Below are 22,937 nucleotides of genomic sequence, written 5' to 3' on the forward strand. Positions count from 1 at the left end.
ACAGAGCTAGAGAGAAGGCCCCCGCCCGGGTCGCTAGGGGCTGATCTGAGTAGGGTGGGGGCTGCTCTGGGGCTCTCCCCAGCTCTCAGTGAGTCACTGCCGTGTGGGTTTCTGCTCTCGGCAGGGGAGGGGGGCGCGCTGCAGTGGCTCCTGTGGGGAGGGGCTGGCAGCGTTGGAGCTGAGCAGACCCTGTCCCTCCAGGCCCCTCAGACCCACCTCAGAATGCAGCCCACAGCCACCATGGCCACAGCGGCTGCCACCACTGCCACAGTGGCCCTGACAACGTCGTGGGACAACGCCACTGGCCGTCCCACGGTGGGTGAGGGAGGCAGGGTGAGGGTGGGGGGGATGGGATGTTAGAGTCCAGGCCAGCACAGTCCTGACCCGCCCAGTGTGGCCCGCAGGCCGAGCCCGACCCCATCCTGGACAACTACGTGCTGCTGGTGGTGGTGATGTCGCTGTTCGTGGGTGGCACGCTGGTGGTACTGTCCGGGGTCCTGCTCCTCTGCAAACGCTGCTGGGAGGTGCACCAGCGCTTCAACAGGTGCGAGCCCCACCCTGGTTCTGGGCAGGTGCACAGGGGGTGCACATGGGCACCAACTGGGTGGTGTGGGTGCACTGGTGCCATGGGGTGCACAGTGCGTCCAGGCAGAGGCCTCTGATGACAGGGTCCCCGCAAGCAGGTGCGCGGGATGTGGCTCCAGGGCACCTGGACCTTGGAGGCTGCCTGGGCCCTGTCCCATCGGCTTCTCCTGCTGTCCCTCCCAGAGCCATGGAGGAAGCTGAGAAGACCACTACCACCTACCTGGACAACGGCACCCACCCGGCCCAAGGTGAGGCGCCCGGCCCGCCACCCTGCTGGGCCATCCGCCTGCCTGTCCGCCCCTCGGCCACCCGCCTGCCCCCTCGGGCCGCCTGACCGTCTGTGTCTGTCTGTCTCCCCCACCAGACTGGGCGCAGCTCGATTCCGACTCATCTCTGTTTCCTTAACGCCCAGGCGTAGGTGCGCACAGGCGCGTGCTGAGCGAGTGAGTGTGTGAGCGGATGAGCGAGTGCCCGCCCGCCCCGCTGCCCCGGCCCGCCCCGCGGTCAGTCGGGCCCCTCCCCTCCTCCTCCCACCCCCTAGCAGCCTGCCTGGGCCAGGCGCAGCCCACCTGGGGCCCACCCTCTGCTGCCTCTCCATGCAGACCCCGACCTCAGGGGGGAGGACCCCGAGGGCCAGGACGCAGAGACCGAGCGCTTCCTGACCACCAGCTCCACCGGCCGCCGGGTCTCTTTCAACGAGGCGGCCCTATTTGAGCAGAGCCATAAGGCGCAGGACAAGGGTCGCCGGTGAGGAGTGTGGCAGGGGCCTGGGTTCCACGGGAGGGCATTTCTTGTCTGGGTGACGTTTCTCGTGGTGGAGCCCAGGGCAGAGAGCAGACGGGGGCTGGGGGTATCCAGCAGGTTGGAGGTGGGGCCGAGGCCAGGGCCCGGGGGTGAGCTGAGCATCCGGGCTCCCCGCAGGTATACCCTGACGGAGGGGGACTTCCACCACCTGAAGAATGCCCGCCTCACCCACTTGCACCTGCCGCCCCTAAAGATCGTCACCATCCATGAGTGTGACTCGGGCGAGGCCAGCTCCACTGCCACCCCCCACCCGGCTGACACCCCCAAGGCCAGCCTGGCCATCTTCCAGGTGAGCTGGTGGGACAGCAGCCAGCTGGGGCCTCAGAGGATGGGGGTTGACCCCAGGGCTCTCCAGACCCCCACTGTGGGCTGGGCCTTTCATCTTAGGACAGGCAGGGAGCCTGGCTGGGGTGGCTGGGGGTGGGACCCTGAGCTCAGCACACCCCTCACCCACCCATGCTCTTTGACCTGTCACTGCTTCCTCCCCCACCGGCTCTGTCCCACAGCCCCCGGGGAAGGCCCTCACCGGCCGCTCCGTGGGCCCCAGCTCCGCCCTGCCAGGTGACCCCTACAACTCAGCAGCGGGTGCCGCCGACTTCGCGGAGATCAGTTCTTCTGCATCTACTGACTCCGGGGAAGGCACCTCGGTGAGGGGCCCACGTGTGTCCCACAGGGCATTCGGGCCATGGCAGGCTCCTTCCCCTCCCTGCCTGCACTTGGTCCTGGACCTGCCCCGGCCATCCTTACCCTGCCTGGTCCCCCACACGCGGGAGTAAGAGGGAGCAGGTGTGTGCTCACACATGCGAGGGTACCCCAGGGCCCCCCGTCCAGCCCGAGCCATGGATGAGAGCACCTAGACACTTGCCCTGGAAACCCCTCTCCCCGCAAACCCCGTATCCAGGGTCCTTCCCGGGACAGCAGAGCCAGCCTGAACCAGCTGAACACCCTGGGGAGCCTCTCAGAGGCAGGAGGGTCTGGGGGGAGTCCACCCACACAGAGTGCCCGCCCCTGCTGCCTCTGCCCTCTCTGAGTAGGACCCCGTCTGTCCACGCGGTGGGTGGAGGCCTTGGGGTCTGATGGGTCTGTGTGCCTGAGAGCTAGCTGTTCCTGTCCCCTCCCAGTTGGATGCAGGTACCAGGAGCACCAAGGCTGGTGGGCCCGGGGCTGCCACAGGTCCTGGGGAGGCGGGCCCGGGCTCAGGGGCAGGCACCGTGCTGCAGTTCTTCACCCGTCTACGCCGCCATGCCAGCCTGGATGGGGCCAGCCCCTACTTCAAGGTTAAGAAATGGAAGCTGGAGCCCAGCCAGCGGGCGGCCAGTCTGGACACCAGAGGTGAGCTATGGCCCCTGGCTGGGAGCGGGCTCAGCAGGGGGTGCCCAATGCTACCCTGGGGTAGGGCTGGTGCTCCAGGGACCTGGTGCCCACCCCAAGCTGGCCGGCAGCTCTGTCTATTGGTAGGTGTCTTGCCCAAGGTACCTCACCAGGTCAGGAGGATGACCCAGGCCATGCCCTGTGCCCTGGCTTGCCCAGGAAAGGCTGTCAGGGTCGGTTTGAGGCAGATCCACCCAGCTCTGAGGCCCCTGTGCCGGGGGCGTCCCAGGGGTCCCGGCCACTCTCTGTGTTCAGGGTGCAACAGGGCGGTAAAGGAGGAAACTGTCTGAGGCTGCCAGGTCACTGTGGAGTTGGGAGGGCTGGCCAGCTGGCCTGGATCCCCTCCTGGGTCACGGCCCCTGGCCTATGTCCATAGGCACGAGTCTTACCCTGACAGATCAGGATGTGAGAGGTGGGGTCCCCAGGAGCCCCATCCTGGTCTCCCTGGAGGGAGCCTCATTCTAACTATGGGGTGACCTTGGGCAGTCCTTATGCCCGTGTGAGCTTTGGCTTCCCCTGACATGAAGCAGTAGGGCCAGGGTAGGCCAGGGGTCACAGGTGTTTTCCACAAGGCCCCAGATGGTAATGTTTTTGGTCTTGTGGTCAGACAGGCACTGTGTCAACTGTTCAGTGCCACTGCTGCAGGGCAGCCATAGACTGTATGTGATGAATGAGCATGACCATGTGCCAATAAAACTTTATTTACAAAAACAAGTTGCCTGGCTGGGCGAGGTGGCTCACGCCTGTAATCCTAGCACTCTGGGAGGCTGAGGCGGGAGGATTGCTCCAGGTCAGGAGTTCGAGACCAGCCTGAGCAAGAGCGAGACCCTGTCTCTACTAAAAATAGAAAGAAATTAATTGGCCAACTAAAAATATATACAAAAAATTAGCCAGGCATGGTGGCGCATGCCTGTAGTCCCAGCTACTCGGGAGGCTGAGGCAGGAGGATCACTTGAGCCCAGGAGTTTGAGGTTGCTGTGAGCTAGGCTGATACCATGGCACTCTAACCCAGGCAACAGAGTGAGATTCTGTCTCAAAAAAAAAACAAAACAAAACCAAAAAACCCAAGTGGCTTGCCTGTGGGCTGTAGTGCGCAGACCCGTGTAGTAGTTGACAGCAGCCATTCAATTCTGCAGGCCCTGGGTTGCATGTGGCCCTGGGAGTCCCAGGCCCGAGGTGGAAGTGTGTTTGTGGTGGGGAGGCAGCCCCTACCCAGAAAGCACAGGAGCAGCCATCAGGCCGGAGGGAGCTCTGCAGGGCAGCGCAGCTCTGAGGGCCTGGGGCTAGGTCAGGCTGCTGGGGGCACCCGCTGCCCTCTGGAGGAGGTGGCAGGTCATGTTTGGCTGCCCTGTTCCAGCAGAGAGGACACAAATCTTGGGATGAAGGGGGCCAGGAGTCCTGATGGTGACTGTAGTCAGATGTGGTGACAGCAGGGCCCAGAACCTGTTTGCTGGGTAACTGCCCTTGCCACCCAGGCCTGCCTGCTGAAGCCTCCGCAGGGGAAGGGCCTGGCCCCTGGCCAGGGGGCCTTGGGCAGAGGCAGGGCAACCCGCTGCACTCCCAGGGTGGAGCTGGCAGGAGAGGGCATCTCTCTCCTTTACCTTACTAGTCCCCACCAGCCTGTCCCAACTCTCCCATGCCTGTCAGCTTCCATACTTGAGCTGGGCTGTGCCTGTCACCAGCTGTCCAGAGAAGGTTCTCTCAGTGGGCTGTATGTTTGGCCAGGGATGCCCTGGGGCACTGCCACCCGAGGCTCTCTCTGGCCTGCCCTGGCTTTCCTGGGGTCTCTGGTCCCAGCCCTTCTGCTCTTATGCCCACTCCCTGTGTGTATGTGTGGAGGGGCAGAGACATGTGTGTGTATTGGGGCACACGGGTGGGGGGGCAGAGACAGGGTGTTGTGTGTGGGGGGGGCAGAGACGTGTGTGTGTGCGTGTGTGGGGGCAGAGACAGCCTGACGAGCCTTCCCTAAGCAGGTTCCCCAAAGCGACACCACTTCCAGCGGCAGCGGGCAGCCAGCGAGAGCATGGAGCAGGAGGAGGGGGACATGCCCCACGCGGACTTCATCCAGTACATCGCCCGTGCAGGCGACGCCGTGGCCTTCCCGACCCCCCGCCCCTTTCTGGCCAGCCCCACCAGCCCGCCCCCCGCTCTCGGCAGGTATTTTTCAGTAGATAGAGGTGCTAGGGGTGGACCTGTGGGCCCCTGTCCCACTCTGCCCCCACTAGGCAACCCAGGGAGCACTCTCCCGACTCTGTGGACACGAGTTCGCCTCCCTCCAACGGCAAGGCCCCTCCCAGAGGCTGATTCTCTGGGGCCACCTCTCCAGCATGGACTGGGTAAGGGTAGGGGGGAGTGGGTGAGGGCCCCAAAGATGGCTCCAGGTTCCCTAAGACAGGACACCTGCTTGCCAGGGGTACGTGCCCAGCCTGGTACTGCCACTTCCTGGTGGAGTCTGAGGCCTGAAGGGCTCTGCCAGGGTCCCAGGCCCTCTCCCACTTACCCATGCTCCTGAGGGCTGTGCAGTCCCTTCTCAAAAACTGTTGTGAGTGTCTGTATCCGCTCCCCCAGTGCCCAGGGCCTACAGCAGTGGGATGAGGGAAGGGACCCAGGGAACAGAGCAGGGTTCCTTGGGCAGCTCCTAGTCCGGGTGGATAGTCCCTTCTTTTGTGTGTCACATGGTGGGCGGGTGAAGAGCCCTACCTGCCCTGGAGTAGGGCCTGAGCTGGACCCAACCTGGTCCACTGAGAGGCTGGGGAGAAGGCGACCCACGAGGCGTGTTACCTCCTCCGGAGGACCCATTCCCAGGAAGGCAGGGCACCTACAGTTTCCTCAGGTGCCTGGATCACACTTCAGGGGACACCCTGGTTGAAAAGCAGGCGCCAGAGCTCAGGGCTAATCCAAAAGCATGCCCTGCAAAATGGACAGACCCCATTTTAAAGCCCTCATCTCCTGGGTCCTGGCCGAGTCCCAAGGGTCCCAGCAGTGGGGTGGCCAGCTGGAAAGGGGGCACGGGCTCTGCGGGGCTCTGACAGCCACGGCCTGGCTTGCAGGCTAGAGGCGGCGGAGGCAGCGGGAGGAGTAAGCCCCGAGTCCCCCCCGGAGCGCAGCTGCGGTGAGAGGCCTGAGCACCAGCAGCAGCCGCCAGAGCCGGAGCTGGACACCGAGCGGGACTCGGGCCCCGAGCAGGCCCAGACCAGCTACCGCGACCTGTGGAGCCTGCGCGCCTCGCTCGAGCTGCACGCGGCCGCCTCAGACCACAGCAGCAGCGGCAACGACCGCGACTCGGTGCGCAGCGGCGACAGCTCTGGCTCGGGCTCTGGGGGCGCGGCGCCCGCCTTCCCGCCGCCATCGCCGCCTGCACCAAGACCCAAAGACGGCGAGGCGCGCCGGCTGCTGCAGATGGACAGCGGCTACGCCAGCATCGAGGGCCGCGGCGCGGGCGACGATGCCGAGCCGCCCGCTGTGCCCACCCGGCCCCGCAGCCCGCGCGCCTGGCCCCGCCGCCCACGCCGTGACTATAGCATCGACGAGAAGACCGACGCGCTCTTCCACGAGTTCCTGCGCCATGACCCGCACTTCGACGACGCACCGCCCTCCGCCGCGCGCCACCGTGCACGTGCTCACCCGCACCCACGCAAGCAGTGGCAGCGCGGCCGGCAGCACAGCGACCCCGGTGCACGCGCGCCCCCGCCCCTGGCCGGGGCCCCGCCCCCGGCTGCGGCCCGCCCCGCGCGTGCGCCCTTGCGACGCGGTGATAGCGTGGACGGCCCGCCCGATGGCCGCGCACTGGGCAGTGCGGGGGACGATCCCGCCATCCCAGTCATCGAGGAGGAGCCTGGCGGGGGCTGCCCCGGCTCGGGCCTGTGCGTCGAGCCCCCCGGGGCGCTGCTGGACAAGCTGGCGGCCGGCATCGAAGAGAGGCTGTTCCCGCTCCGCCTCGCCGAACCCGTCGTCACTGCAGCCACCACGCTGGTCGCCGCCGCCCCCACGTCTCCCGATCACAGCCCAGCCTAAGCCCTGTGCCCTGTGCCCACCTCTTGGCAGCTTCTCTGGCGCCGCGTGGGGACTCGGCGGCGGGAGACAGGCGGGGACGCGACGCCCGGCACGCATGCGTCGGGACCCCGGGGCCCTTAGCGAAGGCACTGGGCTGCGGACGCGCCCTCGCCTCCCTAGGGCGCATGCGCACAGCACGCGCACCGCCCGGACCCCCAAGCGCCCAGGAGGGGCGCACACGCGCAGGCCCCTGCGGCCGCTTCGCCGGGTACCTGAGGCTCGAGGTGCGAGGGCCCAGGCTGGGAAGGAAGGCAGGACACTGACAGGTCCTCACTCTGGGCGGAGGCACTGGCCTCGCAGGCGCGTGCGCGGGACCTGCAGCCCCCCCCAAAGACAGGAGACATGCGTGAGCCCCGGGGCTGGCACTGTCGCTGCTGCGGGTCGGGGAGGAGCCCACCGCCCCCAAGCCGTTTACCTCACCGCGGCGTGTGTTCGCGGCAGCCCTCACCCCTCCGAGCAATAACAGCGCCTGCCGCCACCGCCTCCTCCGGCCCTTGGACGCTGCTCCTCCCACTGCCTGGCCCGTGTCTGTCGCGCCCCCCGCCGCCTCGCATGCACCCGGTGCCTCCCTGTCGCCGGACTCCTCAGTGTTTGAGACGCAAACAAAACCCAAAGGCCAAGGCGTCAAGTTTCCCAAGCTTTATTTATTGCCAAAAAAGGGGTGAGCCCTCGCCTGCGTCGCCCGTCCCGCCCTTGACGCTTCGTGCCCAGTCTGTACCATCTGGTGATGGAGTTTCTCGTTGTTTTTGTTTTCTGGTTGATTATAAATATTTACTGCATACTCTCGCTCTGGGTTTTCTCTGGGGACCCAAGAGCCTCTAGCCTTGGGGGAGAAAGGGCCTGGGGTCTGGCCACGAGGCCCCAGGGGGAGGCCAGAGACCAAGCTGTGGCTGCCGACTCTGGCCCACCGTGCACCAGCTGGACCCGCACACCATCCACTGGAGACCCCAGGCCGGCGGGTGCGTGGGGGACCCTCGTCCCCCACCTGACTGCCCCTCGTGCCACCCAACAATTCCCAAACACCCCTCACAACCACAGCTCAAATCCACCTGTTTTATTTTTTCTTAAAAAAAAAAAAAAAAAATGGAACCAACCAAACAACAAAAACAAGGCAGCCACTTGGCTCCCTCTGGGCGGTTCTGCATGCATGGTGGTGACAGGAGGCCCCACACCAGCTTCTCTGTGGCTGTGGTCACTAGGCGTGGCGCCCTAGCGTAGCAGTGAGACAGACCAGGGAGGGGTGGCGGAGGGCCAGTAGTCTAAACATAAAGTGCTTCTCGAAGGCCGGGCCTCTCCCTACCAGCCCGGGAGGCTCTGCACAGGATTGCAAAGTCCACTGTCCACGGCCGTCCAGCAGTGCTGTGTGCAGACAGCCGAAGGGAGGGCCGGCCAGGTCCGTCCTGCCCCCCACCTGGCCCTCCGGGAGGCCCTGGTCCTGAGGAGCCGTCGGCACAGAGGCATGGCAACCTTCTCAGGCGGGCAGCGGCCAGAGTCGGCAGGAAGACTGAGGCACCAGCCCAGGCACCGGTGGGGGCTCCTGGAGACAGGCTGCAGGCAGGAGGGAGGGCGGAGGCAGGTCACTCTGGGTACCCAGACCTCCCCATCTCCGAGAGGCGGGCCTTGCCCATGGGCCTGCTGGCAGGGTAGGGAAACAGGTCCATACAGGGGCTGCTAGACTTCTGGGCCCTCACTGGGTGGGAGGCACCAGGGAAGGCCACCTTTGGGCCACTGCCAAGGAAATTAAGCACCGCCTTCTTGCAGCAGGACCTGGGCCTCCCCTGAAGCAGTTTCCCACCAGCCTGGCTGGTTCTGATGCAGGCAGATAAGCACTGGGGGCCCCATGGGGGGGCAGCTTGTGACTCAGGCAGTGACCCCAGCAGCATGGGAGAGGAGATATGGCTGGGTGGGGCCCTCACCCCACTGCCCACATACTCAGAAGACAGTGTTCTCCCACAAGCCCTGGGGCCTGCCCGCCCCCCATGAGAGCCTGGGGCAGAGGCAGGAGGTGCCCAGGGAGGGCCCAGGCAGCATCCAGGGTGACTCAGCTTCAGCCAGACCCCGGCAGACGCCCCGCTCCCCACGCCTCCGCACCACCCACCCACATAGCTGCCTCAAAGACTCTGGGTGGAGTCCAGCACAACCCTTTCCTGGGAGCAGCATGGGGTGTGGGGAGTTGGTGGCTGGGCAGAGCACAGGTGCTGCTGTAGCTGGAAGGGGTCCCCCAGGAGGCAGGCAGCCCGCCACAGCTCCAGCCCAGGGGGGCAGCTGGTGTCCTGTGCAAAGTGACCTCCCCCTATCCCAGACACTGCCATAACATGGGCCTCGTGGGGACTGATGTGATACCCAGCAGGGCCCTGACACGCGGCTGCCCCGGGCCTCAGTGACTGACATGCCAGCCCAGACCAGGCACTGTGAACAGCAGAAGTGGCTGTGGCCACAGTGTGACTTTGCCCCCATCAGCGGTCGCTGTGACAGTGATTGCTGTGATTGCAGCTTGGCTAGGTGCTGGCAGTGCCCACAGCTGGCTGACGGCAACCAGTGGTGTCCCCACAACCCCCACCAGCTGGGTCCCACCGTGTCCCACCTGCAGGTGGCCACCCTCACTGCTGCTTGCAGGCTGAGAGCCGGCGGATCTTGCTGCTGGCGGAGCAGGCCTTCCGGGTGGGGTTGGAGGCCCCGGCCCGGCACTCAGCCTTGGGTTTGGTGCTCAGCTGTGCCGACTCTGTGCCATTCATGCACACGGCCTTGGGCAGGCCCCGGCTCTGTCCATTCTGACCAGCCTCCTCTTCTGGGACCTGTCCTAGAAGGGAAACGGCAAGTGTGGCCTGAGCCAGGGCACTTTCCAGGGCACTTTCCCTGAGCCAGGCCTGCCCCACCCCAGCACGGGGACTCACCCCAGACCTGCCCAGACTGTGCCTGCCCCCTGATAGTCCCAGATCCTCTCCCACCTGAAATGCCACCTTTTGGTGGCTCTGGGAGGACCCAGGGGCTGCATCTCTCACCAGTGGCCTGCAGGAGTAATCCCCTCCGCCCAGACTGCTGCACCTGCAGTGGCCCCCAGTGGGGTTCCCATCCAGGGAGAGGGAGGCTGGCCAGGGTGAGCCCCAGCCCACGCTCACCCACCTGTCCTGCACGCCCGTGCGTCCTGGGACACAGGAGCCTCAGCACTCACCTGTGAGGACACAGGAGGGCCAGGTTCTGGCCCAGCGTTCGAGACGCCAGCATAAGCCAGCTGGGGACGAGGAGCTCGGCCTGCCAGCAGCCCCCAGCCCCCAGCTCCTGCAGGCTGCCGACCCACACCCTGTCCAGAGGACACTGTCCTCACAAGGGGTTTGAAGCTCGCAGGACACAGACAGCCAACTTGCCCTGCCCCCCCACCAGGAGCCAACACTGCTCAGTTCCATGTTGGTCTGCTGCACCCCTCGCAGAACTCCTAGCAGCTCTCAAGAGCCCAACTCGGAGCCCTCCCCACCCACAAAGGGGCCAGCGCCTGACTCAGTCAGTGGCTTCCAGCATTTTCTGTAATCCACCAAGGTGCACGGGAAGCCACTGGCTTTAGAAAGACACTTTGGTAAGGAGGTGCCACCTCTACTCTCAGGCCTGGGCTCACAGCCCCTCTCTCCACAAATGTGAGGGCTCTGTGCTCCAACCTGATGGGGTCGCCCGGACAGATGAAGGACCCAGTGGGCCTCCACACCAGTGGGCAGAGCCCTTGGGACCTGCCTGCACGGGGGTACCACCCCCTCGTCCCATCCCAGACCTCTGCACCACTGGTGGCCTGGGACCCCATCCTGCAGGGAGCTGCTGGTGCAAAGGCCACTGGCCCCCAGGCAGCTGTCCTGCTTCTAGCAGGGACCTTCTCAGCCCAGGGATGGGGCTCAGGCTCAGAGAGGCACCTCCCAGGCACGTTCAGGGATGCTGAAAGCATGACGGGGACTGTCTACCCCAACGCATCCTAGGCCTCACGCTGGGCCACCCCTCTTGCCCTCTCTGCTGGTGTTTCTTTCCTGGCAGCCACGTAGGGTCAGCGGGGTACAGGAAAGGCAGCCCAGCCTCCACCTCCTCCCTGGGCAGCTCAGGGCTCACACAAGCCCAGGCCCTTCAGCAGGTGCTAGCTCCTGGCCCAGGGGCCCCAGCACGCAAGGGCTGCTGTGGGGTCAGCATGTGGTCCATGTCCCAGCAAATGCTCTGGGGCCCTGTGGGGCTAGCCAGGTCTCCCCTGCCCGCCCTGTCACAGGGTGCCACTGCTCTGAGAGGCAGAAAGCCTCAGACTCAGAGCCAGAGGGACAACAGGCACCGACAGGGGTCTCAAGGTGGACACACCCAGGGACAGGCACCACCCTGCATGCCACACCTCCCAGGACACCCCGGGGCCCCACAGGGAAGGGGCTGGGCTGAGGCCCCAGACACGGGTGCCCAGCAGCAAGTGCCCACTGGCATATCCAACAGGAGCCTCCTGCTCTGTCTCGGGGCATGGCTGCCAAGAACGGAGCCTCAGCAGGGACAGGAGCACCAGGTGCTGCTGGGTCGCTGGGGGACGCCCTGCGGGGTAGGGCTGGCTGTACTGGGGAGGGGAAAGCCAGGCTCCCCAAGGGCCCCTGCTGTGCTGGGACCCTCCCTAGTCTGGCAGTTGTGTCTGTATGCTGGGAGCCTGATCTCATGGCCGTCCACCTGCCCTGCACCTGTCTCTGCCGTAGTAAGACAGAAGCCTCCCCGATCGGTGGCCCAGGCCGCAAGTATCCACCTGCACACACAGCGGGCAAAGCTTTATCACAGCACCTGTGCAAACCGGCCATGGGGCGGACAGAACAAAACTGGGAGCTGAGGGAGGGGCTGGGCTGCCCAAGGAGGGATGGGCAGGGGAGCGGGCGCCTGCGGCTGCCACTACACTAAGGCCTGGCACTCCTCCTCAGGCACCACCACGGTGGTGCCGGCCACCTGGGCTTCCTCTCCAGGAAGGTCTGAGTACTGGCTCTGCTGGGCGCCCGGCTGCTCGCTAAGCCCTGCCTCAGCTGCCTCCTCGTCACCTGGGGAAGCAAGGGCGGTGGCGGTTAGCGCTGGTGGGTGGCCTCGGGGAGGCAGGGAGGGTGGGCCACTGGACCCTCCCTCAGGCTGATGCCTCAGGGGTCCCCCCAGCACCCCAGTTCTCACACCCCAAAAGGAAACAGAAGGAAGCCCGCCCCACCACACCCTTCAAGCTCCCCCACCTGCTCCTGCTGGAACCTGGGCCAGGAAGGGCAGTGGGAGGCACTGGGTGGGCTGTCCGGGGCTGCATGCCCTCGGACCACCAAGTGTGAGTGGGCTGCTCTCACTGGAAGCCTTCAGGGGTAGGATCTGTCACTGGGAATAGACCCGCCCACGGTGGACAGGCAGGCGCTCTGCTCCAGAAGGACGTCCAGGCTGAGCCAGTGTGTCTGGGCAGGAAGGGGCTCCTCACGGCTCAGCGCACAGGGGCACAGAACCTGCCGACTCACCGGGCACTGTGAAGTCCTGAGTGTAGATGATGTCATCCTCGATGTCAAAGAGGTCCTCGTCCTCATCCTCATCCCCGCCGTGCAGGTCTTCAAGGTACGGCACCACTGTCATACTGCGCCACCGGTCCTTGGTGTCTGGGCTGGGTGGGATGGGCACTGGTGCTTCAGCTGGCGGGTGTTTCTTCCGGAACCAGCTGCAAGAGTCCAGCAGTGGCGAAGCCCGTCAGCGCAGGCGACGGGGGCTGGTGGGCGGGACTTGGCAACTCGGCCACCACTGGGCCTGCTGTGTGCACGGGACCTAAGCCTGTGCAGTCCCCAGACGCTTCTCCCACCCCATCCCGTCTGCCACAGCTCTCCCAGGAGCAGGCAGGCCACCAGGGGGTGGAACCAGAGCCCATGCCACGAGGAGCCCTGAGTACCCTACCTGGGCTCAGCTTGAGTCCCACCCTAGTGACCCATAGACAGGGCCAGACTGGCCAGGGCACACGCAGCCCTTCCCTGCTCCTGCTCCTGCCCAGCCTAACGAGCTTTCTGTGCCCAACCCTTCAGCTTACTCATACTGGTCACCAGCTGCCACAGCAAAAGGCCATTCAGGGAGCCCCTTCCTGGGGGGCAGCCCACGGGTCACCCAGATCTGCATCACCTCCACCTCTCAGCTGTCAGGAGGCCTGAGACCCAGTGGACCCAAATGCCATCCCCATAAGCCCTGAAACGTGCCACCGTGATCTATGGCCCACCCAACCGGACCCACCATCCACCCGGGGGCAGCAGGCAAAGGGAGGAGGGGCTTTGGTGGCCATATCCCAGCCCAGGGAGCTGGCAGAGGACAGCCACCTTGCCCGCCCACGCCTCCTGGGGCTCCTGCTCCTGTGCTGGGACAGAGCCAGCCGCAGGCCAGAAGTGGTCCCTGGTGGTCCCATGTGGGACCCACTGTCCCAGGCCCAGGCCCTATCTACTCCAAAGACACCCCTGGGAAAACTTAGTCAAACCCATGCCCTACCTGGCTGCCCCAGCTTCCCATAGGCCACCTAGCCCAAGTCAGCATCAGGCACCCTTGCTCATGGGCAGGCACCCTGGGTAAGGGGTCCCAGCAGAGGGTCCTGAGCCCTAAGGGCTGGGTGAGTGGGGCCCAGTGGGGGGACACACCACCCTGGGCGTCCTGGGCACGTGCTACAACAGGGAAGGCACAGGAGGAAGGGAAGGGGTGAGGCTTTGCCTGCCTCTTCCCCGTGTGTCCTGAGGTTGGAGCAGGGATGACACACACATCTCCACACCCAGACCCCAGGCTCAGCAGACACTGACCCCACTGGCCCCCCAGAGCTGTAGGCAGTGCATACAGTCAGGGGACAGAGAGGGATGGGGGACCACATGTCCAGCCCAGCTGCACCCCCCCACCCCCAGCATCCCCATCAGACCCTGCTCTGGCATCCACTCAGCCTAGACGTCCACCTGGTTGGCCCAAGCCTCTCACGTGTCTGCAGGGTCGGCTGCTCACCTGTGCTGGCGGATCTGCCGTATGGAGAACCTCTTTGCAGGCTCATACTCCAGCATCCCTGGACAGAGGGCAGAGAACCCGTCAGCGCCAGCACCAAGTGTGCCCCACCACCATCACCCGCCCACCTGCCCTGCCAGAGACGACAAGGGTGCTTGGGTGCAGCGTGTCAACCCGTCAAGCTCACGTGTGCCCCACACACTGGGTGGGCACAGCCCGAGAGGCTGCACACGTGTCTCAGCTGCCTCTAGGCTGGGGCAGGCCCAGCAGGCGCAGGTGAGGCGTGAGGCGTAAACACTGCTGTGTGTGTGGAGAGCGGGTGGCCGGCGCCACCTGCTGCCCGCCTGGGAAATGCAGCAGGCAGAGGCTTGGCAGATCCCGCCAGGCTCCCTGGAGGGTGCAGGTTCAAATGGGGTGAACAAAGGGCCCAAACGCAGGCAGGGAACCAGCAAACCAGGCCCTGGTGGGCAGGAGGGATGACGCTGTCCAGGTGCACTGGGGGCAGGGCCTACCTTTCAGCAGGTCAGACAGTGGGGGACCACAGTCGCCTGGGATGGCGTAGCTCCCCTTCCCAATGTTCTCAAACAGCTTGTAGATGTTGTCGCCTTCAAACGGGTACAGGCCAGTCGTGATGTTGTAGCTTTGTTTCCAGGGGAAGGAGGAGAGTGTGTTGGGGTTGCAGCACCCTTGGAGCTCTAGCTCGGGCCTCAGGGACAGCACCTCTGCTCGGCCACCAGAGCAGGGCTCTGTGTGCTCCCACAAGCTGCCTCACGTAGGTGGAATCAGGACTCGCCCCACGCACAGAGTGGGGGGTGGGGAGTGTGGCCAGGGCCTGCCAGGATAGGCCCTCCCTCCCTCGGGCTCTGGGATGAGGTGGAGGGAACAGCTGCACTGCTCTGTGAACGTGCCAACGCCCGAGAGACTGCACCCTTTGAGGGTGAACCATGCAGTGTGTGACTCACATCTCCAAGAGACTGATCACAGGCCCACCTGTGGCTGCCCCAGGGACAGCTGGGCAATGGAAGGTCCTGAACTCCTGGCCACCCTGCACCCGATGGGTCTGAGGCCATGCATGCTCATGTGCTAGGGAGGCTGCAGTCCAGGGCACTTACAGTGTGACACCCGCTGACCAGATGTCCACCTTGAAGCCGGAGAAGGTGTCCAGGCCATTGGCAATCTCGGGCGGCTGGAATGCTGGGGAGCCCTGGCTGGTCCGGCAGGTGTCGTCCACGGCGAATGGGTGCAGAGCCTGGGCAGGGCCACACGGCCGTCAGGGAGCGCCAGGAGGGCACCTATCCAGGGCCCCACAGCGGCGGAGCACCTACCTCAGCGACGCCCAGGTCAGAGATCTTGAGTGTGCCGCCTGTGGTGAGCAGCAGGTTGCCTGGCTTGATGTCCTTGTGCACGATGCCCTGGCTGTGCAGGTACTCCAGACCATCGATGAGCTGGCAGAAGTACCTGCGGGAGGCACGTGCACGTGACCACAGCTGGGATGCCCCTTCTGCTGCTGGCCTGCCCTGGGGTCTCCCCAAACCTCACAGGGGCCCCTTCTGCAGACACAGAGACCTCGAAGAGACAAGAGGAAAGGCTGGGCCCACCTGGGCCCCACAGGGCTGGGGTCACTCTCGCCCAGGCCAGGAACCCCAGGCTTCCCCACTGACCTCACTCCGCCACCCATCATAGGCCAGCTGCACCCCAACATCTTGCTAGACCAGGGAGCCAACATCCTGCCCCCGAGGGACCCATCAGGCCAGCAGGCAGCTGTCAGGAACTTCCTGGGGGAGGAAGCCCTTGGCTACGGGCAGTGGGGCCCATGGCAGGTGGCTTTACAGCAGCTTGACTGTGGATACCACAAACTGAGGTCCCCAAAACTCTACTTAAAAAAAAATAGAACTTTCATTTCAGTGATTATCAGAAAACCCAGCCTGAACGTGGGAACAGTCCCCCAGCCTGAGGCGTACCCCGCAGCACTCACCCGTGCGCCTGGCACACCGGGAACCGCTTCTCAGGCACGCTGTCCAGCATCTCCTGCATGCCGCACACGCAGTACTCCATCACCATATACGTGCGGCGCTAAGGAAACCACGCACAGCAGGCCTGGCCCCGCAGCGGCCGGGCTGGTGAAACAAAACCCACGCGCCAGGGCGGAGGGCCCAGGATGGTGCAGGCGTCCCACAGAGGCAGTCCAGGCCCCTTTGTGCTGTGCCCGTGGCCTTCTGCACTGCCCCCAGTCTGTGCCCACAGAGGACCAGAGCCTGTCCTGCCCGGGAGACTCCCTGAAGCAAAGGTCAGGGCCCCGGAGGGCACCACATTCCTGCAGGTGACTCATGCCCCCACCCTGCCCACAGGCAGAGGACAGAGCCTGTGGACCCCCACCAAACAGGCTCAGGAGTCGATGTGAGACAGCCATAACCCACATGGTGGGCCCTTCATGCCAGAGACCCAGGAACCCAGCTTGGGGTTCTTACTCTGGGCCTGTGTGGAGGTGCTGGGCCGTGGCACAGGGCACATGACCAACGTGACCCAGGAAACAGCACTGGGTCCTATTTGGAAGAGGACCAGAGCCCCACAGCCCCAGAAGTCAGGGCTGCGATGGGCTGCAGAACAGTCGCAATAAGCTATTTCTGAGGAGCTGAGGGATGATGGCCACTGCTCCTGTGTGTCAGGTGCCGGGTCAGAAGGACTCGGGGTCCCACGAGGCCCTGCAGACAGGGCCACTCACGGGACAGACAGATGCCCCACATGCCCCAGGCCTCGACTCGGAAAGGATATATCTTCTGCTTCTCCTCATTGTACAGCACGTCCACCAGCTGGATAACATTTTTGTGCCGTAACCTCCTCAAGAGCTGAATCTCCCTGGAACCAGGAGGATCCCAGCGTCAGTGACAACAGCCTCCAGGGCCTGGCCTCCAAACCAGGGCCCTGCCACAGGCACAGCAGGGGCTGCCACCCTGGGGACACAGGACTCCTGCTCCCTCCACTGGGAGAGGAGCAAGTGGTTCAGTCACCGGCCGGGCCAGGAGACCCAGAGAGGCTCTGCAGACGGCCCAGCACCCTCTGGGCGGGCAGCTCTGCCAGGCCCTGGGGAGGCCTTGGAGAGGGACAACGCAATGAGGATGCTCTCCATGCATTTTAACCAGGAATAAACAGCTTCTTCGTGAGGAGGCCACTGCGATGGCAGTACAGATGAAGCACCCACTGTACGCGGGAGCCGGGGCGACATGGGGCCGCCTACGGGTCCAACGCGTGGCTCTGCCAGGCCGTGCCAGCCCCACCCTGCACTTCCCCAGGACTCCCTCCTGCTCAACTTCTCCACGGGCCCTGCTCCCAGGGCACCCGGGAGAGCCGCGGGTAAACAGAGGCGCAGCCCATGGGAGAGGGTGCAGGAGGAAGAGAAGTACCAGGGATGGACGCTGCAGCACCCCAGCCCGCCAGGCCCTGGCCACACCTGCCACCTGTGAAAAGGGCCAGTATGCAAGGCCCAGCAGGCCACACAGCACTTCCTACTTTGCGGCTGGCGGCCTGACACAGACGCTCAATTCTCCAAACAAAGCGACCAGCAGTGAAGCCCTCAAACCCAGTAGGTGGACAAGGAAACCAGCCAGCCATTCCTCCAAAGGTTAAAGACTTACCCTGTGACCCAGCAATTCTACTCCCAGGTACACACCCAAAGGACAAAATTATATGTCCACACAGAAACCTGTACATGGATGTTCATAGCACCACCATTCACAATAGCCAAGAGGTGGAAACAGCCCAGGTGCCCGTGGACAGATGAAAAAAAAAACATGGTTCATCCACACATGGAGTATCACTCAGCTGTGAAAAGGGACGAGGTCACAGTGTGGATGGACCTTGAGGACATCGTGCTCAGAGAGAGACGCCAGACACAGAAGGACACACAGTGTGAGACTCCATTTATAAGAAATGTCCAGAACAGGCAGATCCACAGAGACGAGACGTGGATTCATGGGTGCCAAGGGCTGGGGAATGACTGCTGATGGGGATGGGGCTTCCTTTTAGGGTGAAGAGAATTAGAGAGAGGTGGTGGTTGCACAACAGCATGAATGTGCAAAACACCACTGAACTGTGGGCTATAAACGGGTGAGTTGTATAATATGTAAACTGCATATCAATGAAGATATTTTGTTTTTAGAGATAGGTCTCACTGTGGCCCAGACTGGAGAGTAGTGGCATGATCACGGCAGCCTCCAACACCTGGGCTCAAGTGATCCTCCTGCCTCAGCCTACCAAGTAGCTGGGACTATAGGCAGGTACCCAGCTAACTTTTTATAGAGATGGGGTCTTGCGAAGTTGCCCAGGCTGGTCTTGAACTCCTTCCTGGCCTCACGCAATGCTCCGAATATGCCTCCCAAAGGGCTGGGATGACAGGTGTGGGCCACTGTGCCCAGATCTCTTTTTTTTTTTAAATCTTCAACAGGAAGCCCAAGCATGAAACAAAAACCTGGGTAGGAAAGGGGTGTCCTGTCACTCAGCACAACCCAGCCCCACCCTGAGGGCCGGGCCCCATAAGAAGGCCACCTCTTCTGGGAAGCCTGCTCTGACCACTGCCCCGGCACACGCACCTATAGCCCCAACACTACAGGGCTCAGCACTTGGTGTAACCTCAGAGGGAAGGGACAGGGCCTGGCTGGGTGTGGAGGAGCCCGGGGAGAGGAGAAGGGAGAGGGAGGGGGTTAACAGGAAGGGGACATTAAGGGACACTGCCTCATGAGAGGCTACATCACAGCATGGCAGGCACCCAGGCCATGGGGGAGTCAAGGGACAGGATGCATGCAGCAACGGCTCCCTGGGGCCCACCGGGACAGGCTCCCTCCTGTCTGCGAGGGCTGCTCCATGAGTGCATGGTGGACCCAGGAGGCCCTGTGGGCTCAGCCCCAGGTCACCCTCCACTGCCCAGGGTTTCTTGTGGCCCTGAGAGCCACAAAGGAGGGTCTCAAGCCCATCCACGGCATTGCACGCTGGAGCCATGGGAGGCGGGACATGCCTTCGCTTCACAGAGGCAGCGTGGCAGTGCCAGGCTGCTGTGTCTTCAGACGGGGACGACCTCGAGCCACTGCCAGGCCTGAGGTGGATGCTGAGCTCCCCCCCCCAGGAAGCTGCCGCCTCCCCAGATGCCAGGGCTGAGAGAGGGGCCTAGACATAGCTGCCTGGCCTCAGGGGCTCCTGTGCCCACTGCCTCAGGGATGCCCAGGCCAGGGGAGGGCAGAGGCCGGGCACTGGGACATCCGCATTGTGAAGGTGTATCACCCCTGCAGCTGGGCACTGACGGCAACCCTGCCCCTCACAGCCCCAGCCCACCCCCTGACGTGCACCCTTCTCAGTGAGGTCCAGGGCCCACCCTGCCTGCCTCCTCAGCACCCCTGCCCAAGGCAGGGCCCAGCCCACCCCCACCCCAGGCTCCAAGCAAAACCCCAGCCACACAGAGGGGACAGTGAGGCCAATCCAGGGGCTCAACCCACGTGCAGCCTCCTCAAACGCCAGGAGGGGAAAAGCTCCCCGGAGGCCCATCCTTGGCAGGCTGCACCTGCACTAAAGGTGGGACCTTGGTCCCAGAACATTCTGGAGCTGGCCATGGCCCGGGGTTGGCAAGCATCACCTGCCGGCACTGTGTCTGCTGCCCAAGCCCTCGTTCTGCACATGGGGAAACCAAGCCACAGAAGGAACCCCCCGCCCCCTGCCTTCACCGTTCAGGCTGACTAGAGCCCTAAGTGCAGAGCCTCCCCTGGGGTCCACCATGCAGGTTCCGAAGCCCCGTGCCAAAACAGCCTGGCAGGGAGGGACCTTGGGAAATGCCGTTTAACATGCCAGTGGGTGCAGGGCCCCAGCACCCACAGGCCCCGCCCTGCTGAGGTCCGAGGACCACACACAGTTAGATCCACACACTGAGGTTGGGGTGGGGGGACCCCAAGTTACCATCGAGTATAACATGCACTATGGGATGCTAATAGCCCTGACTTCACCACTATCCTTTCACCTATATAACAAAAACCCCTCATACCCCTAAACCTATTGAAATAAAAAATAAATTAAAAAAACCCAGACGCTGAGTGGGGAGAAAGGACGGAGTCCCAGGAGCTGGGGGCTACCTGGTCTACACTGCCTGCCCCTGGGAGTTTGTTCTGGTGTCCAGTGTGAATAGAAGGTTTTTCTTCCACATAATGAACTCAGGGTCTCCCCCTAGGCACTGGGGACACTGGGGCTGTATCGTTCTCTGGGGTGGGGCTGTCCTGGGCACTGCAAGTGCTGAGCAGTGTCCTTGCCTCCACCCCCAGTCGTGACAACTACAGATGTCCCCAGACACTGCCCAAGTGACTCCTGCTGCCTCCCAGAGCCCACTGCCCTGCCCTCCAGTGCAGCCCCTGCCCCTCGTCCTAGCCACTGGGTCACTCGTGGGATGGCGTCTCCAGACACCCCTCTGGGCCAGGTGCTGGCTCCATGGCCTCTGCCCTGTCCAAAGGCCACATCCAGTGCAGTCGCTTTGACACTCCAAGGACACTCCAGTCACTGGTGGCCTCACCTACCTTTAGGACCACCAATCTGCCCATGGAGTCACCTGATGCCCCCCAGCTCCACCCACAAACACCCAGCACTTCCCAGCAGCCCAGCGCTCTCTCACGGGCTCCAAGCACCCCATGCCCGCCCCAACCCGAGCCTCCTGCTTCCGTCCGACAGGCACCCACATGCCACCGCCACCTGCCCCACTCTGCTTCCCAAGGTGCCCAAGGACAAGCAGGAGACACCCCAGCAAAGCAATGTGAGGGCTTCTCTGTCCCCTCTGAGCTTCAGCAGAACAGCCAGCCCTCATGCTGTCCTGGGGACCCAGGGGGTGAGTCGAATCACCCCTCCCCCAGCACCAGGTCAGGTCTCTAAGGCACTCAGGTGCAGGCAGAGCAGGCTCCTCTCAGAGACTGTCCTCCAGCACCTGCTGTTCACCAGCCAAATAAACACTTGCTAAGCTCCTACCTGGGCCAGCAACTGGGGCTCAGAGACAGGTACAGGGCACCTGCCCTAGAGGACTGCACGGGGCAGCTTCAGTGTGCAAAGGAGCGTTCAAGACGCCTCACGGGAGAAGGGAGTGCATGTGGGATGCGAGCTTAGTTATAATCAGCAGGTCCCTGGGACGCCACACGGATGCAGACCCCAGCTCCAAACAAGACCAGAAACGGCCAGCACAGACCAGCACCACTGCAGACAGATTCCTAGACGCGAGCTGACTGCAGCTTCACAAGGTCGGAGCTCGAACTCTGGAAACTTCCTCAGACCTCTCTCCACCTGCAGACAACTTCAGTACTTTCCACGGCACTAAAACGTCTGTTGACACAACAGTGCCCTGGATACAACCAGGCCTCACCCCAGGGCTGGGGGGCCATCCGGCCTCAGGTGGCCTGGACTCCGACACAGCACCAGCGAAACCGTAGCAGCTTCAAAGCCGAGAGCAGGCACAGGGACACCCCCTACAAGCCAGGGTCCCTGGCAAGTTCACCCCAAAGTTATAACAGGCCACAGCTCTGCATCGCCAGGCCCAGGGATAACACAGGACCAGACGTCCTGCCTCTAGCCACTGCTGTCAGGCAAAATTACCCCCAAACTTCTTCCTCGCCAAGAGAAGTTATCGCCATTGAATTCCAAGCAAAGGCAGACGACAGTGCCCTTTCCTCTGCAAATCAATAGCTTAATGCTCTCACTCTGACGTCAACAAACTCTCTTCTAAAAAAAATAAATAGAAAGGTCTGCGCTCTGCAAATAGGCTGGTCTGCTCTAGCTGTGTGTTGATTATGCGCTGGTTTCATTAAATGGGACCAAAGTGCCCTGTGCAAACGTGCAGATCACAGCATTTATACCAAGAGAGGACCGGATACAATGTCAAATCCTACAAGTGAGAAATCTTCTGGAGCCAGAGGACAGGATTATGTGCAAAAGTGACCGAGAGGAAGTAGCTGGAAGTGCAGGTTATAAAATCACACCTTCAGGCCGGGTGGCTCACGCCTGTAATCCTAGCACTCTGGGAGGCTGAGACAGGCGGATTGCTCGAGGTCAGGAGTTCAAAACCAGCCTGAGCAAGAGTGAGACCCCGTCTCTACTATAAATAGAAAATTAATTGACCAACTAAAATATATAGAAAAAATTAGCTGGGCATGGTGGTGCATGCCTGTAGTCCCAGCTACTTGGGAGGCTGAGGCAGGAAGATCGCTTGAGCCCAGGAGATTGAGGTTGCTGTGAGCTAGGCTGACGCCTTAGCACTCACTCTAGCCTGGGCAACAAAGCGAGACTCTGTCTCAAAAAAAAAAAAAATATCACACCTTCAATGTGATCTGAACTATGCAAACCAGAATGCACAGGAGGATGACACTGGCACGTGGGGGGGTGTGCTGTGGGAGTCTGCACCATCTTCTCTGTATTTTCAACCTTTCACACGGGGACCATATCTCTGGCCAGAAAAAAGTAAGAAAAATAACATTTAAAGAAGGAAAACCTAAGCCCTTGGCCAGGACACAGGAAGCGCTTCTGAGCAGAGAGGAAGCGGTGCCTTCCGGGTTCCCTGCCAGCCACTCAGGGAGGGACCACAGAGGGACGCTGGGCTGCTCCTCAAGGGGGCCTGCCTGGGGGTGCCAGGCAGGGTGGGCCATGGAGGTGACTTGTTGATTAACCAGAGAGAAAACAGGAAGCAGAGTCATAAAAGCCACTCAAGCTTGCAGAGGGGCGGGGAGCAGTCACCACAGCCACCTGGAAACAGAACATTCAGGGAGGCGTGGAGTCCTGGGACACCTGCCCTCTGAGACCCTCCACACATTAAGGAGCCACAGGACAGCCGGCTCCTGGGCGTGGTCCTGGCTCCGCTCAGGGACACAGCAGACACTGAGGCCCAGTCCCTGCTGGTGCTTCTACAGTAAGACACAGGCTGTCCAGGCACCCAGAAGACGGAAGCCAGGGGAGGCAGCTTCAAAGTGCAGCTCAGCAAAACACCTGCACACGCGTGTCATGGCAGCATGATTCGTTTCCACCAAAGGCAGAAACAACCCAGGTGCCCATCAACACGTGAGTGCTGAAAAGCACACATGGTGCATCCATGCACTAGAATATCACTCAGCCACAAAAAGGGACGAGGCTCTGACACAGGCTGTAGCGTGGATGGA

The 22,937-nt window shown here is 62.8% G+C and overlaps 2 protein-coding genes across 3 annotated transcripts in view; one reads left to right on the plus strand and one right to left on the minus strand.

The window, feature by feature from the left end:
- On the plus strand, positions 1–7,592 carry CBARP (CACN subunit beta associated regulatory protein). The gene is made up of 9 exons (XM_075998307.1): positions 1–315; positions 405–544; positions 769–833; positions 1,188–1,332; positions 1,507–1,678; positions 1,896–2,036; positions 2,511–2,721; positions 4,734–4,917; positions 5,811–7,592. Exons 1-9 carry the CDS (start codon positions 223–225, stop codon positions 6,772–6,774), a joined length of 2,115 nt encoding a protein of 704 aa, XP_075854422.1. The 5' UTR covers positions 1–222; the 3' UTR covers positions 6,775–7,592.
- Positions 7,438–22,937, minus strand: part of STK11 (serine/threonine kinase 11) — a 21,135-nt gene continuing 5,635 nt past the window's right edge. The window contains exons 2-10 of one of the 2 annotated variants that reach the window (XM_012745790.3): positions 16,552–16,635; positions 15,755–15,844; positions 15,105–15,237; positions 14,892–15,028; positions 14,292–14,419; positions 13,783–13,840; positions 12,288–12,481; positions 9,398–9,613; positions 7,438–8,361 (exon numbers count right to left, since the gene is read on the minus strand). In XM_012745790.3, coding sequence (XP_012601244.1) covers positions 9,414–9,613; positions 12,288–12,481; positions 13,783–13,840; positions 14,292–14,419; positions 14,892–15,028; positions 15,105–15,237; positions 15,755–15,844; positions 16,552–16,635 — 1,024 coding nt within the window. In that variant the 3' untranslated portion in view covers positions 7,438–8,361; positions 9,398–9,413. Of the gene's footprint in view, positions 8,362–9,397; positions 9,614–11,564; positions 11,841–12,287; positions 12,482–13,782; positions 13,841–14,291; positions 14,420–14,891; positions 15,029–15,104; positions 15,238–15,754; positions 15,845–16,551; positions 16,636–22,937 lie in introns of those variants that run through there. The other variant, XM_012745792.3, reaches the window with a different exon arrangement.

This window comes from Microcebus murinus, chromosome 27 (genome assembly GCF_040939455.1).
Source record: "Microcebus murinus isolate Inina chromosome 27, M.murinus_Inina_mat1.0, whole genome shotgun sequence".
NCBI lineage: Eukaryota > Metazoa > Chordata > Mammalia > Primates > Cheirogaleidae > Microcebus > Microcebus murinus.